This window comes from Balaenoptera borealis, assembly GCF_965194805.1.
Source record: "Balaenoptera borealis genome assembly, chromosome: 12".
NCBI lineage: Eukaryota > Metazoa > Chordata > Mammalia > Artiodactyla > Balaenopteridae > Balaenoptera > Balaenoptera borealis.
Genome location: NC_138869.1, coordinates 53327650 through 53346179, shown reverse-complemented (window position 1 = coordinate 53346179; position 18530 = coordinate 53327650). Strand labels below are relative to the sequence as shown.

Below are 18530 nucleotides of genomic sequence, written 5' to 3'. Positions count from 1 at the left end.
ACCTTGACAGTCATCAGGTGGACTTCATTTCTTGGGCGTTTGCACATCCTCTGGCCTAGGTGCTAGGGGTGTCTGCTGGTAGCAGCTACCCCTGCAGGCTTTGAGCCCACCCTCCCACCAAAAGTCCCCCTGGCCCTTTTGCAGAAGAGTTCTTGCCGCAGGAATTCAAAAGGCTCAGTACTGGGAATTCCCAGTTGGTCCAGTGGTTAGGACTCCAAGCTTCCACTGCAGGGGGCCTGGGTTGGGTTCGATCCCTGGCCGGGGAACTAAGATCCCGAAAGCCTCTAGCATCAGTCCTTTCATCTCTCTGGGCCTTTGTTTCCTCACTTATAAAAGAGAAATAGTAATAGTACCTGTCTTAGAAGGTTGAGGGAGGATTGAGCACGGCAAAGGGAAAAGCAGCCTGAGACTACCAGGAGCTGGCCTGGCACACACAGCTCAGCTGTTCTGTTTTTGGATGTAAACAATCTCCCAAAGCACCAACATCAAATAAGGACACTCTAGGACCATGATGGATCCAGACAAAAGCAAGACCTCTTCATCATCATATCCAAATCCAGATAAGAACAAGATTGTCCAGACCACAAATGGGGCTACATTTTCCCTTTTGGGTGACTATGATTCACTGCCCCACCTTCCTCCCACCTTCTAGATAAGAATTACCAAGATGCCCAATCATAGAATTACCCTCACTTCCTGACAGTATCCAGTTCAGAGCAAAATCCTGCTTTCATGCACCCTCTCCCAAATCACCTAACACAACCCAGCTCTTACAACAAGTTCATTGAACACCCTCTCACTTAGATGCCTGGATCCCCAAGATGTTGGGGATCTCCCTTGTTGCAATGAGTCAGTGAACCCAGTGTGTTCCTGAATTTCAAGTGTGTTGCTGGTGGGCTTTGTTAGGACAGTGCACTTCACATGTTCACTCTCTGGCCCCTTTGTCCCACTTTCTTCTTTGTAGCCCCGATCACCGCCTGATACGTTCCATATTTATTCTTCTATTTTCTTTTTCCTCCTCCTGGAAAGTTCTATGACAGCAGGAACCTTGTTTTATTCAGACTGTACCTTCAAAACTACATCAGTTCTGTCACATAGTGGAGATTCAATAAATATCAGTTGGATGAAAGAATGAATACAGACCCCAGCATGCTGCCTGGCAAGTAGCAAGCATTCCATCAGTGGCAGCTACTCTCATTATTATTATGTTAGGAATGAGTCTGATATTAAGGTGGACATCATGAGGAAGAATCCAAAGCCAGATTGCTGCACATGAAGCCGTAGTAAATGGAGACAGTGATCTTCGTGAGCCACAGTTTTTTTTTTGGTGGGGAGGGCGGTGGAGGGGAAAGGAGTTAACCTGTTTCCTTTAATTTCGTGGCTGTAGAGCCAGCCTGGAAACATCATCCCAGTACATTCATCTGCCTGTAAGCTGCTCCCACAAGCAGAATGAAACTCTGAGTGAGTTGAGCTAATTATCTGGTGAAGTGAGGTCTACATTGACCCCTAAATCAAGCAGTCTTGTTTTTGTCCAGATTCATAGAATTGCAGATCATTGACTGGTTGCCTGAATGGTCTGAATTACCAGGGAATAAATCTCCCTTTGAAGAATTTCATTTTTGTTTTTTGGGTTTTTTTGGCCGCACTGCGCGGCTTGCAGGATCTTAATTCCCTGACCAGGGATTGAACCCAGGCCCACGGCAGTGAAAGTGCCGAGTCCTAAGCACTGGACCACCAGGGAATTCCCTAAGAATTCCATTTTTAAATCATATTTTAAAAAAATTTTTTTTAATTTATTTATTTTATTTTTGGCTGTGTTGGGTCTTCGTTGCTGTGTGCAGGCTTTTCTCTAGTTGCGGCAAGGGGGAGCTACTCTTTGTTGCGGTGCACGGGCTTCTCATTGTGGTGGCTTCTCTTGCTGTGGAGCATGGGCTCTAGGCATGCAGGCTTCAGTAGTTGTGGCACTTGGGCCCAGTAGTTGTAGCTCAGGGGCTCTAGAGTACAGGCTCGGTACCTGTGAAGCACGGGCTTAGTTGCTCCGCAGCACGTGGGATCTTCTCAGACCAGGGCTGGAACCCTTATCCCTGCATTGGCAGGCAGATTCTTAGCCACTGCACCACCAGAGAAGCCCAGGAATTCCATTTTTGCATGAGCTAAGTGTCCTCATCCTTTCTTCACTTGCTTTTTGTTTCTGTCTCTTGGGTCTGAGCCCAGGTTTTCCCCATGTGTGATGTGCCGGACCCTGTTTACAATGGCACTTTGGAATCGTGACAGAGCGGTGTTCTTTATGGATCCTCTGATGTTTTCACCAAATTGTGTAAGCAGGAAGAATTCTGACTAGAGGCCTGGGTGGGTCCCATGAGCAGCACATTTTGGGCCTGTGCTTAATAAAGCATCAGAACAGTGATACACGTTCTCGAGGATGTGGAGTGAGATCCTTTACCCTATAGGATTGTTTTCTTTTGGGGACAGTCATCTGAGCTTGCATTTTCTCCACAGGGTCTTGGAACCAATCTGTCGAGCTGGCCCATCTCTTGGGCAATAGAGACTCTCACTTGTGTTAAGGGACTGACTTGTCAGAAATTTTTAAAATGGAGAAAGTCAGCACTTGCAGATGGCATGGAGAGATTTGCTTCAGGAAATGAAAAATTGCAAGGAATACATTTAGTGTGGACAAGCTAGCTGCCTATGAGAAGTCATTTGGCAATACCTTCATGGATTTAAATGTCAGTTCATATGTGTTTTAGTGCCCTTAAAGGCAGTGAAGTGTGTGTGTGTGTGTCCTGAGAGAGAGGAAAAACTGCAGCGGAGCTATAATTTTTCAGTCTAATACATGAGTTGTTTATTGGTGTTAATTGTAATTGATATTTCGACCCTTTTTTTTCTGATTTTAAAGAAAGCCCACTTTTTTTATTGTATCATTTTTTTTACATCTTTATTGGAGTTTAATTGCTTTACAATGTTGTGTTAGTTTCTGCTTTATAACAAAGTGAATCAGCTATATGTATACATATATCCACATATCCCCTCCCTCTTTCGTCTCCCTCCCACCCTCCCTATCCCACCCCTCTAGGTGGTCACAAAGCACCAAGCAAGAAAGCCCACTTTTTGTTTTTTTAAATAAAAAACTTTCTTTCATGGTGGTAAGTCTCCTTCAGAAGCTGCAAAAAGTTACAGATCTGAGCCATCTTTGGTGGCATAGGGTAACATCTTTTCTGTCTTGTGGATAATCTGTCAGCTGGTGTTTTTCAGAATGAGTGGGCCTGTCACATTTCTAAATCGTGTCTGTCCTTTTTCCAGATGAGTAAAGTTGAATATATTGTTATGTCAGACTTTAAATGCTACCTAACATCAGTTCTTTGTGGTTTTTCAGGCAAAGATCTGGGGAGTGTTGGATTTGACAATAGACTCATTGTCTGAGTTTAGAAAGGTGTCATCTCTAAACCTGCTGTTAGGATAATTATGTTGCAAACTTGGCTGGTCTTCTGAGAGTTAATATTAGTAAATATCGCCATGGTGACTACTGTCCATCAATTAATGTTCTTTAGTTGACTTTAATTTAGTGTTCTGCTCTTGTGCTGACTTTTGTATTATCAAAGTAATTGTTTCTTCCTTTAATGGATGGCTACTGCATGTATCAATACTTCGCTAAACTTAGGAGACTGATGATGTTAGAACTAACTTTTGATTACATGGCTGACTGTGGCTGCTTTTAGAGACTTCCAGAATGTGCTAGGAGCTCTTAATGGATCTAGTAAGCTTACCATGTTGTTTTCACCAGCAGAAATATTTATATCTGATAATTGGGCCCTAGAGTAAAATTTTAGGCCTGTATTACTGAGCTTATCTATTTCTAGTGATCACATTTCCTGATAAGATGCTAGTGCCCCTCTTCCCTTAGGGCTATTTAGACTCCTGAAATCTTGCAAAAAAAGTTTTAATTATGAGAATTTCCAACTTGAAGAAATATCAGTGTTAATTTCTTCTTCTGCCAGCATGTGCTCCCTTGGAGAGGTTGGAATGTGCTGTGTGGTGTTGACTGGGCCCTGGGAGAAGCAAACAGGAGCCAGAGAGGTGATGATGTGTAGACACCAAAGGCATGTCACAGGCCGGTCATGTGAAAGGTCCTGGGAAAACTTTGTCCCCACTGATTTTTTCAGTCATTCTTTGTATTACGCTATCTTTTGCTGTTGAAATGTAAATTGATTTTAGGCATTGGCACTTCCATGTGAATTGGTTTCTAAGATCATTTCCGTCCTCATGGCCAGTTGGAAATGGAAACTTGGAGGGAGAAGGCCAGAGGAAGTATGAAGGATGAAGTAAGAAGTCGACAAAGATAAATAAGCTCTACCACTTTTCTTAGGGGGAGCCGCTTGCTGTTTGGTCCGTACTCTGCTTCCATCTGCTGTTCAGAGATGATCATTGATCAAGATCACATTTAAATTGTTGTGCCCTTGAAGGAGAGGAGGCTGTTAATGGCTCAGAAAAGGAAAGATTCCTTTTGAAGCTCTGAGACTGTCCAGATGTGATCTGGCTGCTTATGTAAATGTAGATTGTCTGGATTCAAAGCAGGGTACTTTGGTGTGGCTGGAAAAAGGGATGATGGATGCAGATGGACCAAGAGTCATTAAAGTACCATGTAAATTAATCTCTAACACACTTTCAGTTAGAGGGCAATTGAAGACGTGTCCCAGAAGGAATGTGACCCAGAGCAGTGAATTTAGATAAACCTGTAGATAGAGAAATGGAGATGTGGGGTGAGGGCAAGGTCAGATGTGTGCACTGGGGCTGTGGCGTCGAAGTGGGTCATTTAGTGGGGTCTTTGCCTTGATGGCCACCCAGTGCCTATCAGCTGAGGGTACCGAGGCTCACTGATTTGTTCAAATCATACGTGGTATATGGTGTTCATTTCTGGGCATTCTTTGTTAAAAGAGGCGTCAATGAAATAGGGATTATCTAGAACTTTACAGTACACAAGAATCGCCCTGGGGTCTCATAGAGATGCAGTTCTGTTCCGTGGATCTGGGGTAGCCTGAGACCTCCAACAAGCTCACAAGTGATGCTGGTGCTGCTGGTTCAAGAGCCATACTTAGCGTAGGGAGGAGCGAGAAGGGGATGATGGGTCAGGAGACCTGATCCTATAAGGATAAGCTTGAGGATTCTCGGATGTGAACTTCGAGAAGCAGCATTGGTACCACCTGGGAGCCTGTTAGAGAAACCAGAAGCACCCTGGGGGGAATCCTGGTACTTGTTTCCCATCTTTGGAAGTGGTGTGTCCTTCCCAGAGGGCAGATTTAGAAAAAAGGGGTGGAGGTGGAATTCTGGATCAACGTGGGGTGAACCTCCTCACAAGTTAATCTGACTATGATCTGGATGGTCTGCCATGTGAAGCTATGGGATCTTTTCCATCTTGAGATTTCAACCAGTGGTGAACGACAGTCTGGTGGGAAGATGTTGTAGACAAGTTTCCTGTTTGGGTGGAGACTTTGATGGTTTCAGAAGTTCCACACAATGTAAATTGGTGCAGCCACTATGGAGAACCGTATGGAGGTTCCTTAAAAAACTAAAAATAGAGCTACCATATGATCCAGCAATCCCACTCCTGGGTGTAGATCCAGAAAAGATGAATTCTCTAATTTGAAAAGATACATGCACCCCAATGTTCATAGCAGCACTATTTACAGTAGCCAAGAAGCAACCTAAATGTCCATTGACGGATGGATAAAGAAGATGTGGTACATATATAAAATGGAATATTACTCAGCCATAAAAAAGACTGAAATAATGCCATTTGCAGCAACATGGACAGACCTAGAGATGATCATGCTAAGTGAAGAAATTCAGACAGAGAAAGACAAATATCATATGATATCACTTACGTGCAGAATCGAAAATATGATACAAATGGACTTATTTATAAAACAGAAACAGACTCACAGACTTAGAAAACAAACTTATGGTTACCAAAGGGGAAAGGGTTGGGGGAGGGATAAATTAGGAGTTTGGGATTAACAGATGCACACTACTATATATAAAGTAGACAACCAACAAGGTCCTACACAAGGAACTATATGCAATATCTTGCAATGAACTATAATGGAAAAGAATATGAAAAAGAATATATATATATATATATATATATATGGACTGAATCACTTTGCTGTACACCAGAATCTAACACAACATTGTCAATCAACTATACTTAAATTAAAAAAAAAAAAAAGTTGCACAAATACCAGAAGGAAGAGTTATTACAGGAGGATGTCAGTCATTTGAATTCAAGATTAAGATAAGAACTGTTCTGAAGCCAAGAATGTGAGGTGCCTGTTGGAAAACAAAAAACAAAATTCACACTGTCAGTGTGTGACCCTAAATGTAGTTAAGCTGCTCATGTAGGCGAAGTAAATGAGAAGTCTCAAGTCACACTGACAGTTCTGAAAAATGTCACATAAATCCCGGGACTTCCCTGGTGGTGCAGTGGTTAGGACTCCACACTCCCAATGCAGGGGGCCCGGGTTCGATCCCTGTTTGGGGAGCTCGATCCCACATGCAGGCCGCAACTAAGAGTTTGCATGCCACAACTAAGGAGCCCACCTGCCGCAACTAAGGAGCACACATGATGCAACTAAGGAGCCCGCCTGTTGCAACTAAGACCTGGTGCAACCAAGTAAACAAAATAAATTAAAAGATAAAATAAATTTTTAAAAATGTTACATAACTCACGACAGCAGAGGCTGGAGACAGAAGAATTAAAAACACAGAACATTCTCACTTTCCGGAAGGAACAAATGACTCTGTGGATCCTAACCACCCTCGGGTTCTGCTACGGGTCTCATCATCCTGAGACTCAAAGAGAAAAGCTATGGAGACAAGAAGCAGCGTAATATTATTTTAGGAAGGCCATAAAATAATTTTTAAAAACAGATTTGGTATTTGAAAATGTATCCATCAGCATCTGGACATTTAACATAATACATTTTCAAAATAGATAAAAGACCAAGTCTCCATCATGTTTCATCTGCTCCTGACTCAGTGGAGCCGGGTTTTGGAATCGGGGGTTGGGGGGATGGGGGGGTTTGAGGAAGGAAATGCTAGTCATTTTGCATAGGGATTCATAGTTTATTTTGGTGTATTCAATCAGCCAAATGCTTTTAATGCTGATCATTTGGTTGGGAATATTTACAAATATTTGTGAGGGACAGATTTTTTTCAGCAGTCACCCAGCAAATGGGACTCATGTAGGTGGTCCATCTGGAAACTTAAGGCAGCACACATTTTTTTTGTCCTTGCCTTCCAAAGTAGATTTTCTAGTGTAAATTATTCTAATAATTACCTCTCCAGTCTCCTTTAGGGCTGTGTCTGTCTCGATACACAGACCAAAGCAGAAGTGTGTTTTAGTTCTACATCTGTGATTTCCATTAGGTTAGGTTAATTATGGAGATATTGATTAGATTGCCCAGCAGTGACTTGGGCTCAGTGGTTAAGACACATTCTGCTTACAGAGATGTAAACTCTCTGGCAGGAACCAAAGCAGGTTTGGAGCACTTACCCTTGGCTGAGGACATCGGGGAGTGGCTGCCCGCCCCGCATTTTCGGGTGTGGGTCTGATGCAGCACAGGGAGAACCGGAGCCCTGCCTAATGCCCTCCAGCCCCCCAAGTGCTGGTCGGTGTATTGGGAACCTTGGCCCCCGTTCCAGTCAGGATGCAAGGGCGTGCACCTGCAGACAGGTTGATAATTTCTCCTATAGCCCTGGTGGCTCCAGTGAGTCTCACTTGGATGAGATCACCCAGGCTAATCCCAGTGAGTTTCCCATAGCGCTGAAATTAACCACTCAGCTCACCTTGGCCTGAGCCATCAGCTTCTACCATGAGATGCGGGCCCGGTAAAGCAGGGGAGGAGGATGGAGCCTTGACAGCAGAGGATGGACCAGGGCCGTGCCTGGGAAGGAGGCCCTCAGTTTGGATGAGGAGATCCTAAAAGGGGAGGAGGAAGATAGCAAGGCTGACCTTCTTTATCAATACTTCCTATTTCGCGTGAAGTCAGTCCTGCTCTGCAGAGGTGAACTATTGTGGAGGGTAAAATTATGATATTAATTCATTTAATCTTGAAACCCAGACAGCCCAGCAGATGCTCTGGAGGTCTTGGCCACCCAGCAGAAATGCTCCCAGGGACAAGGCCATCTCTCCCCCAAGAGGGACCACTCCTGGGCCCAGCACAGCCTGAGGGATTTACTGCAAAAGCCCTTCTGGTAACAACATGGTAAAACTCAGGGTCGAGAATGGCTGGCTGTGCCCCCTGATGGTGGAGGTTTGCCTCTGTTCCACCTGCTTCCGATTCTTTGGGGGCCTTTGGATGAGACCTCCTTAGCCTCCTGCAATAGAAATAACCCTTTGCTGGAAGATTCGGCATCATACACCAGTTACAAGCACAGACTCTAAAGCCCAAGTGTCAGGGTTCAAACTCCAGCTCACCATTTACTATGTAACTGTGCCTCCATTTCCTTATCTGTAAAATGGGAATGTGCATGGCCTTACAGGACTGCAATGACGAATAAATGAATTAATATTTTGTAAGATGTTATAAACAGCGCCTGGCATCAAAGAAGCACGACAGAGGTGTTTGCTAGGTAAACCATATAATTTTAGCCTCCACTGCTTATTTGTCTACTTTTTCATTCCAATTCCCACTTCTTTTTCCTTTCTTTTTTTCCTCTGCTCCGACTTTGCATTACCCACAGGCATTTTCTAGTTCTCATTAAAGCTAGTCTGTGCTCAAAAATATCATTGATCCTTGTTCTAACTCAGTGCTGCCCAGTGGAGCCTTCTGTACTGATGGAAATGTTGTAGATTTGCACGGTCCAATATAATAGCCCTTAGCCATGGATGGTTATTGAACACTTGAAATGTGGCTAGCGCATCTGAGAAACTGAATTTTTAATTTAATTAGATTTTAATTCAATTAATTTAAAATAAATAGCCATCTGTGGCAATATGGTGCTACCATATTGGACAGCAGAGAAAATCTAACTCATTGGTTCTTTAGTGAGCACGTGTCACTGAGATCAAGTTGGATTTGTCAGTGTTGGGTTAATCTATAAGCTCCTGTGTTTTATTGTTTGCTTATCCTGAACTTGCATGTTTGTTGTCCTATTAGTTTTCCTTCTTTGTTCTCATCACAGTTTTGGTGGTTTGGGGATTTTGATTTCTTACAGGTTCAGCGAAATGAGGACAAATCTACCACCTTGAAACTGGCTGATTTTGGTCTTGCAAAGCATGTGGTGAGACCTATATTTACTGTGTGTGGGACTCCGACTTATGTAGCTCCTGAAATTCTTTCTGAGAAAGGTAAGGGTTACACGTTGCTCTGTGGGACTCCAGCTCACTTACTAACCAAGGTTTAACTTTTAATATTTAAATTTTACGTTTTTCAACATGGAGCAGTCAAAAGTCTCAGAGAGTTGGCACTAAGCTTGTACTTGGATGTTAATGGAAATATTTGAAATAGGTCTTCTTGACCAAAGCATGAGAACTTTTTCCTCACCAGGGCTGCCCTTATTACAGAGAAGGGATTGTGGTATATGTGTGTGTGTGTGTGTGTGTGCGTGCGTGTGCACGCATGCATGCACGTGTGTTGGCAGGACAGTGAGATGGAAGATGGTGGAGAATTGGGTGGGGAACGCAAGCAAGCAAGGCCATTTGGCCACTCACCCAAGGTTACCTCTAATGGAGACAATTGGAACAGTTCTTATGGTAATTGGCTTAAAAATTCCTTTACCAACCTTGCGTTTAAAGGAAAAGGAGGTCCCGTTTCAAACCCAATGAATAATATTTATTACAGGCCTGTATATTGTATGAGGGTCCAATGGACTATTTTAGTGACACACTCTGTAAAGGATATACAAGGAAATCATTATTATTATTATTATTATTATTATTATTATTATTATTATTATATGGCTCCAAGTATGTGAATGCCTATTTAGCCATCCTTGCACTCCAGGAGAAATCAGTTTAGCCACCCTATGATGGCTAAAGATGGGAAGGCTCTGGATGGGTTGTAGGGTTGGGGGTAGGGAGGAGGGAGAGATTTTGTCCCAGCAGCAGAAGCATCAAGGAAGCCAACATGCAGAGACTAGACTATGCATGGAGGTTGGGTGGTAGAGACATTGAGAAGACCAGCCTCAGTGGAGCAGAGGGAATTGCAGTTGGATGGGTAGGTTGAGTCTGGATTCCCCACAAGTGAGTTTGGACTCGGTGTGACCAGCATAGTAGCTGTGGTAACGTGGTGACAGTGGGACAAGAGAGTACTGAGCGACTATAATAGACATTTTAATGGAGGCACTACTGAGCTGGATAAGAGAGGAATGAAAGCAAATAGTCTACGTGAACTCTGGGAAGTCAGATGGTAGGGCTCGCACCAACTAACACGGGGTGTTGGAAAGGTAAGCTCTTTTGGGAGATGGGGATGGGGTGAGTTAAACTTTGAACACACTGACTCTGTAGAGATATTAAGGTGGATACACAGAGTTGTCTGGTTGGCTGAACGTGTGCTTTTGAGACCCCTCGATACAGAGATGGCAGCCAAAGTGGTGAGATAATGTGTCTCTGCCTCTACTGCACAGGTTATGGGCTGGAGGTGGACATGTGGGCTGCGGGCGTTATCCTCTACATCCTCCTGTGCGGCTTCCCCCCATTCCGCAGCCCAGAGAGGGACCAGGATGAGCTCTTTAACATCATCCAGCTGGGCCACTTCGAGTTCCTGGCTCCTTACTGGGACAACATCTCTGACGGTGAGAACTGAGGCTTCCCAGGCAGGAGGGAAGGGGATGGAGAGCTGGAGCCCCCCCGGGGATCAGGTCAGATGTGTAAAACGCCACCCAGAGAACCCACTCTGGTACCTGGGCTGTCAGCATCTTGTGCTTCATCCTTTATTTCCTGCTAGATTGGTGTAGATTTCCATAGCATTCCGAACAAGACTTGCTTTGAGATATAACGAAAGATTCTCACCACCAGTTGTAGTCACCAAATACTTTTCCTGAAGCCAATTAAAGAACCTCAGAACTGAAAAATAAACTGAAAAATATCAGAAATGTGTAATCCTCATTTGGAAAGATCAAAGCCATCTCATAGGGAACTCCCTGGCGGTCCAGTGGTTAGGACTTGGCGCTCTCTCTGCCGAGGGCCCAGGTTCAATCCCCGGTCGGGGAACTAAGATCCCACAAGGCATGAAGTGCGGCCAAAAAAAAAAAAGAAAAGCCATCTGCCATCTCACATACAGAAGTGTTTGGGAATTGGACAGACTGGAGATGCTTATTTTACCTGTGAATAATCAGGGTCCTATGGGGGCATACTTGGGGCACAGGGGCTCTGGAAGGTCAAGGGAGAAGGTCTCAGGTACTTTTTAGTGAAGCAGAAGCATGTGTGGTCCTCCTCCTTTTTGGCCCTTCCAAGTGGAATTTTCCCCTTTGTTTCTACTGATTTGTATGTACTACCCACTGCCCTTGTAAAATTGAGAACTAGATCATTGGGGGTTTTGAGTCTTTGAGTCTTTAGCTGAAAAAGTAGAATAGGAGTGATAACTTTTCCCCAGTTTCCCCTAAACACATCATCTAAGATAAGTTATTCATCTTCCCTTGTCCTCAGCTCTGGCTCCTAATCTGGGGTTGGGGCTTGCGGGAAGGGAAGAGCTTCATTTTTTTCCACTTAAATAAGGTGGGCAGAGGGTAGCTTGCTGCCCGTAGAGTAAGGGTCTTGAGCTGATCAAGGCAGTGGCAATTTGGGAATTGAAGGACTAAAAATCATTTTAGAAAGTTCTATGCAACACTGTTCTTAGATTTGGTTATGGTGGCCCCTGCCCTGAGTCCCATGCCTTAGAGGGCCTGCTCTGGTTACATCTCTCCCCAGAAGTGAGGACACTCTGGGGACAAAAGGCTGTGCCCCCCGCCAGAGCCCAGGCTCCCCCTTCTAGACCACTTAACCGGGACCCCAGAATTTCCTGCACAAATGGCCCAAGCCCACTTCCAAGGCTTGTGAGACCTCTTTTCCCAGCCCCTCCCCACAGTGCCCTAGGGTGCCAAGGAGCAGCTGTTTGGGGGGCGTAGTGGGAGCACAGATATTGGTGGGGTGTCCAACTGTCCACACACAGGCATGTGAGACTGAGAATTCCGTTTAAACCTGGGCTTCTACCCCCTGAGTCCTCCGAGCACCTTGAAGGAGTGATGCTGGGATGGATGGGGAAGGGGTACATTGTGGGCGGAATTTGCCCAGTTTGAACGGGGTGGGGTAGGAGAAATCCTGTGGTCTCCGTGCTCAAGAGGTGGCTGGACAGTGGCCATACAAGCGGGGCAATTGGTGGGTGAACAGCTGACCTTGAACAAGAGGCATCCCCCAATAAAGGTAAATAAACATGGGTATCTTTTTCCCCAGGCATTCTTTTTTTTTTAAAATATATACATTCATGCCTTTATTACATCAGGTTTTTTTTTTTTTTTTTGGCCGTGTTGCACAGCTTGCAGGGACCTTGGTTCCCGGACCAGGGATTGAACCCGTGTCCCCCTGCAGTGGAAACACGGAGTCCTAACCACTGGGCCGCCAGGGAATTCCCTCCCATGTATTCTTGAGTAATTGGTTAAGAGGCTCAGGGAGCCGGCCTGGGAGAGCCAGCGAGCCAGGGAGAAATCTCTTCTCCTCCCCGTCTGCCACCTGACCCACCAGCTGTCACCACATCTCTCTAGAATCAGTCATGGTCTTGGACAAAAAATGAAATTCATTTTGAATTTGCACTATTTACTATTTACTTTGCCCATGTTTTTCAGTTTTGTCAATCTGGAGGTATATTTATCAGTTTAGGAAGGAAGATTGGACATATTTTATTTAACAACTTGATAGTTTGATTTACAAGTTTTAAATACGTAGACGTATGCTATGTGGCCTCCATGTGTCCTCTTGGGCTGGGCGGCACCATGGGTGTTAGTTGCAGGCCTGACCTCCTGACTCTCCTGACTCTATGTCTAACATGGTAGCCCTTAGCTGCATGTGGCTATTTGAATGTAACTGTAAATTAATTAAAAGTAAATGCAATAAGAATTCAGTTCAGGGAATTCCCTGGTGGTCCAGTGGATAGGACTCTGTGCTCTCACTTCCCAGGACCCGGGTTCAATCCCTGGTCAGGGGACTAAGATCCCGCAAGCCGCTAGGTGTGGCCAAAAAAAAAAAAAAAAAAAAAAAAAATTTCAGTTCGTCAGTTGCACCAGCCATATTTCAAATGCTCAGTAGTCCCAAGTGGGTAGCGCAGATATGGAAAGTTTCCATCGTGGCAGAAAGTTCTCTGATCCAGCCATGGTGCTAACAGGAAAGTTTGTGTCCTTATTTCCTGTATGGGGAAGGAAAACTCCAAACCACCTGCATCCATCTCATTTTTCCATCTTTCTCTCATTCCAACAGCTGCCAAAGATCTGGTGAGCCGGTTGCTGGTGGTAGACCCCAAAAAGCGCTACACGGCCCACCAGGTCCTTCAGCATCCCTGGATTGAAACTGCTGGAAAGACCAAAAGGGCAAAGCTACAAAAGGAGGGGCCCCCCAGCAGCGAGAACCACTTCCGGAGCCAGCACTCGAGGGCTGCAGAGCAGGCGTCATAGTCACGGCCTCAGCATTCACTCAGCCCTCGGTTCTGCTCGGGGACAGAGAAGAGGATAGATGTCAAGGAGAAAAACAGTGAAAAAGCCTTCCTCCCATAACTGGAGAATCAGGGGAAGGAGAGAAGACACTCAGTATATTTTAAAGCTTATTTTAAAAAATAAACTTGAGTCAATGTTAAATGTTGTAACATATTTTTAGATTTGAAGACTTTAATACATTTTTTGGGGGGTGAGGGGGAGACTTGTTCTCAGTGAGGAATTTTTGGTAATAATGATGTGTTTTGCTTCCTCCTTGTAATCAAGTTCATAGTATACTACATGAGTGGTGCTTACCAGGGTCTAAACTCCCCCTGTGAGATTAATAAGCTGAATCGTGGTCCTTCTGTGTTAATAAAATGTGCTCTGGATGACTGAAGTAACTGTATTCTGATTACTTCTTAATGCTGGTGATGAGAGCCAGGGAGTTATAGTTCAGACATGCCTCCCGAAACCACTGTGACTATGTATAAATGTGCTGATGGACCCTTGATGAACTGGCCAGGTCTGTTTAGGATGTGCTGGTCTTGGTCTCTAGCATTTTAGCCTTACTGAAAATCAGATTTGGTGCAGCCTGAAATGGAAAGAAGAAATCATTGGGGGCTTCCCTGGTGGCGCAGTGGTTGAGAATCTGCCTGCCAATGCAGGGGACACGGGTTCGAGCCGTGGTCTGGGAAGATCCCACATGCCGCGGAGCAACTGGGCCCGTGAGCCACAACTACTGAGCCTGCACGTCTGGAGCTTGTGCTCCGCAACAAGAGAGGCCGCGACAGTGAGAGGCCCGCGCACCGGAATGAAGAGTGGCCCCCACTTGCCACAACTAGAGGAAGCCCTCGCACAGAAACGAAGACCCAACACAGCCAAAAATAAATAAATAAATAAATAAATAAATAATTTTTTAAAATTAAAAAAAAAAAAAAGAAACCATTGGGAATTCCCTGGCGGTCCAGGGGTTAAGATGCCGTGCTTCCACTGCAGGGGGCACGGGTTCGCCTTCTGGTCAGGGAACTAAGATCCTGCATGCTGCTCAGCATGGCCAAAAAAAAAAGAAATCATTGATTTATTCCCACCCCTTCAGGACCCATTTAGACTGCGTTTCAGCCGATGATCCCTGAGTCTGAGTCCCGTCTACGTGAAGTTAGGCACTCAGGTGTGACTGTGTTAACATTTTCAGATCACGAGGGAGCCATCTAGTGCATTACTATGTCAGAAACGCAGTTGATGTGTTACACCCGGGCTGGAAGGAGCTCAGAATGTTCAGGCATGTTCCTATCTGCAGGGCAGACTGGAGGGCATAGGACATGTTGGTTATTTCACTCTGGACTTCTGTACCAACAGATGACCCTGGTGTACGTATGAGCTGATAGCAAAACATCATCCTGGTATTTCCCAGCTTGACCTTTCTAGGTTATATGTAACCTGGTCAATAGGACACAGAATCAGCCCCAAAGTGCAGGTTTCTCACCCCTCCCATCCCTTCCCTCACAGCGTAGGTGTCACCTCAGTGGAGGAAGTGCATCCGACAGGAAACAGGAACAGCACGAGAGTTTAGTATAAGGAATTGCTGGAACAGGTGTTGGAAAATGCAGAAAGCACACAGGAAGTAATTCAGAGATGGTAACTCCTAGATGAGGAGCCAAGGGAAGAGACTGGGGCAATTGGAATATAGAAGCTTGGAGGAGAAACCCTTGCAGCACATTCTGACTGTGCCACCCAGATCCCCCCTCAAGGCTGAAGGGAATGAGCTGTGGGGTGATGCTGGCTGATAGCCCTCAGCGGTCACCAGGGACAGGAACTGCCCTTAGCTGGCAGGAGTCACCTCACCCAGGATCACACGCCCCTCCTGGGAATAGGCTGCACCCAATGATGGGTCTATATAGGGCTCGGCCAGACAACACTGAAGGGCCATCCAGCTTCACAGCTCCCTGTGGGGGTTGGCTGAGCCCTTTGCCCAGTCCTGCTGCTTTCCCTTCTCTTCCAGACGTGATGGCCCTGAGATCACTCCGTAATGAAACTTCTGCATGCTAATCTCCATCTCAGAGTTGGCTTCCCAGGGAACAGAGCCTGGGACACCCCCTAGGAACTTAGAACGACTGCAAAGAGGTACCAGCTGGTGCTTTGATCTCAGGGGTCCGAAGAGGGGCCCCATGGAGCTGGGACCCAGACACCTGAGGAGGGGGTGCTATCTGCAGGCAGTACAGTAGGACTCATTCTGGAAATGGGGAAAGAGGCTGGAAGCTGGAACCAATTGCTACTGGAACATCTTTTGATAGTGTCACCAAAGGCACTAAATCCAAAAGAGAATTTTCAGACCTCATAGGGCATCATTTGATTCTACTGACCTCTCTTTGAATCATTTCTCCAGTTGGCTTCCATAAGTCATGCATTTTCTTGGTTTTCCCCCTACATCTCTTTTTACACCTTTGGGTCTTCTGAGTAGGTTTAGTCTTCCACTTGTTAAAAGTTGTAGCTCCATTATTAGTCACTAGGGAAATGCAAGTCAAACCCACAATGAAATAGTAGTACACAGCTATTAGAATGGCTAAAATTAATTGGCTAAAGTAAAAAGATTGACACTGCCCTGTATTGGTGAGGATTTGGAGCAACTCTTGTATATTGCTGTTGGGGATGTAAAAATGGTATTCTTTTTTTGGAGAACAATTTGGTAGTTCCTTCAAAAGTTAAACATACACCTACCATATAATCCAGCTATTCCACTCTTAGGTATTTACAAGAGAAATTAGAGCATATGTCCACACACACACACACTGTACACAAATATTCACAGGCGCTCTATTTGTAGTAGCCTCAAAGTGGAAACAAACTGAATGTCCCTAAATTGGTGAGTGTATAAAAAAATTGTGGTAGGTCCATCCAATGAATACTCTTCAGCAATAAAAAGGAATGACCTGCTGATACATGCAACAGAATGGACAAAACTCAAAATAATTAGGCTAAGTGAAAGTGTAATTGGGAAGAACCTTTGCATCCTATTACAAGGTAATCACGAAAGGGATGTTGCCTGTAAGTTTAAATTATACATAATGGCCCATCTCTGGGAACCCTGCCTCCCAGGTAATGAGTGTTAAGCTAAAATACCCTTGTTTAACTCGCAGAAAACATCCTGACCAGGCCCACCTGTGAATGACCGCAGGGAGGAAGAAATTAACACATCCCCTCCGGAGGCTGACGGGAACCAGGAAATGTTTAACTTTACTCCCTCCCCTTTTAGTATAAAAGAAGCTTGAATTCTAACTCAGGCGAGATGGTTTTTGGGGGTATGAGTTTGCTCTCTTCTTGGTCTGCTGGCTTTCCTAATAAAGGCACTATTCCTTGCCCCAATAACTCGTCTCTCGATTTATTGGCCTGTCGTGCAGCGAGCAGTACAAGCTTGGACTCAGTAACAAATTTTGGCAAGCCAGCCAGCCAGGAGCCTTTCTACTCGTGGCCAGCTGGCCCTGGTGGGGAAATTTTCAGGTAAGGCCCTAACAGCTACTGGGACCACTTGTCCTGAGGATTTTCCCTTCACAGTTCTCCAAAGCATTACCGGCTGCCCCAGCTCTTGTCAGCTGGGGCAAGGAATCCACATTTGGTAGCTGATGGGCTTGATACAGCAGGATAAGTCATGCTGGTGTATACAGCCAGGAACTTTATTTCCTCTCCATTTGGAGCTTTTTCTCCAGAAGAAGCCAATTTGTTCATGTACCTTGTTGGAGAGAGGAAAGAGTTATTGGACTTTTACCCAATTTGTGAACTTGTTCGTTTGTTTCTTTGGATGCTAGCATTTGTATGTGCCGTTTGTGTTTTATTTGTCTTGAAAAACAAGGAATGTTTCAACTATCCCTAAAGAAAGTCCTCTGAGGCGCTTTTGGGATAAGTGATCTGATTACAGCTATGAACCCATGGGTGAGAGGAAGATGGTACTTTATACCATTGTAACCATGTGTGGCCATAGTACCTGTTAGGATCTCCACAAGGGATTTAGGCAGGGTTACCTTGGGACCCTATGCACCATGTACCCTTGCTGTATTAATTACGTCATTCATGGTCTCCTGTGTCATTGGCATATGTAAAACCCAAGACCAAACTTGAGGGTTCATTTAGGATTTTGTTTGTCCTTCGGGTTTTTTGTTTCATTTTGTTTGGTACTGTGTCTCCATTTACAGCCAAATCAGCTTTGTGATATTTTAAACTTCTACTGATGTCAAATGGAGGAAAGAAACAGACAAAAAAACCAAAAACCTGTCTGTTCTTGTCCAAGAATGGGACATTCCCAGGAAGAAGAGAAAGGTTCTACTTGGTTCCTAAAGTCACCAAATGCTACAAATAGAAATAGAAGTATCTTTTCCATAAATATTAGTAAAAAAGGGTTTAGCCATCTGAACAGGTGACCTTGATTTGTCCCATCTGCCAGAAACCCTGTTTGAATCCAACATCTTTTGTAACTGGTGGGTTTTACATTGCTGCACCTGATTCATGGCTGACATTTTGGAATGGGAATTGAGAGGTACCTGTGTCTGAGTTTGTATGTGAGTTATAGATGTGTGACATTGCCAAAATTGATTTTTGGGGGGCTCTATTTGATTGGCTTGAAGGAAATTATGTGCTTATATTCATACTCAAACATGGAAGGGATGGACCAGAATGACTTTTGGGTTCACGTGATATAGGAAATATTCAGTATTGCTTTAATATCTGGAGTTAAAGTTAGCTGAAACTTGCTGGTTTAATACAGATGTGTCTTTAGAGTTATCAACATTAAGTATCATACTTTCATTGTACCTAAGTTTACTAGAAATCAAATAAGACCTTTATTATTCCTGTTAAAAAGTTTGTCAGCAAGGAAAATAACAATA

The 18530-nt window shown here is 44.6% G+C and overlaps 1 protein-coding gene across 1 annotated transcript in view; it reads left to right on the top strand.

Moving 5' to 3' along the window:
• The window catches only part of DCLK3 (doublecortin like kinase 3), a 49941-nt gene extending 35343 nt beyond the window's left edge, over nucleotides 1–14598 (top strand). The window contains exons 3-5 of the mRNA XM_082348483.1: nucleotides 9214–9346; nucleotides 10624–10791; nucleotides 13445–14598. Coding sequence (XP_082204609.1) covers nucleotides 9214–9346; nucleotides 10624–10791; nucleotides 13445–13638 — 495 coding nt within the window. The 3' untranslated portion in view covers nucleotides 13639–14598. The remainder of the gene's footprint in view (nucleotides 1–9213; nucleotides 9347–10623; nucleotides 10792–13444) is intronic.
• Nucleotides 14599–18530: the final 3932 nt, after the last annotated feature.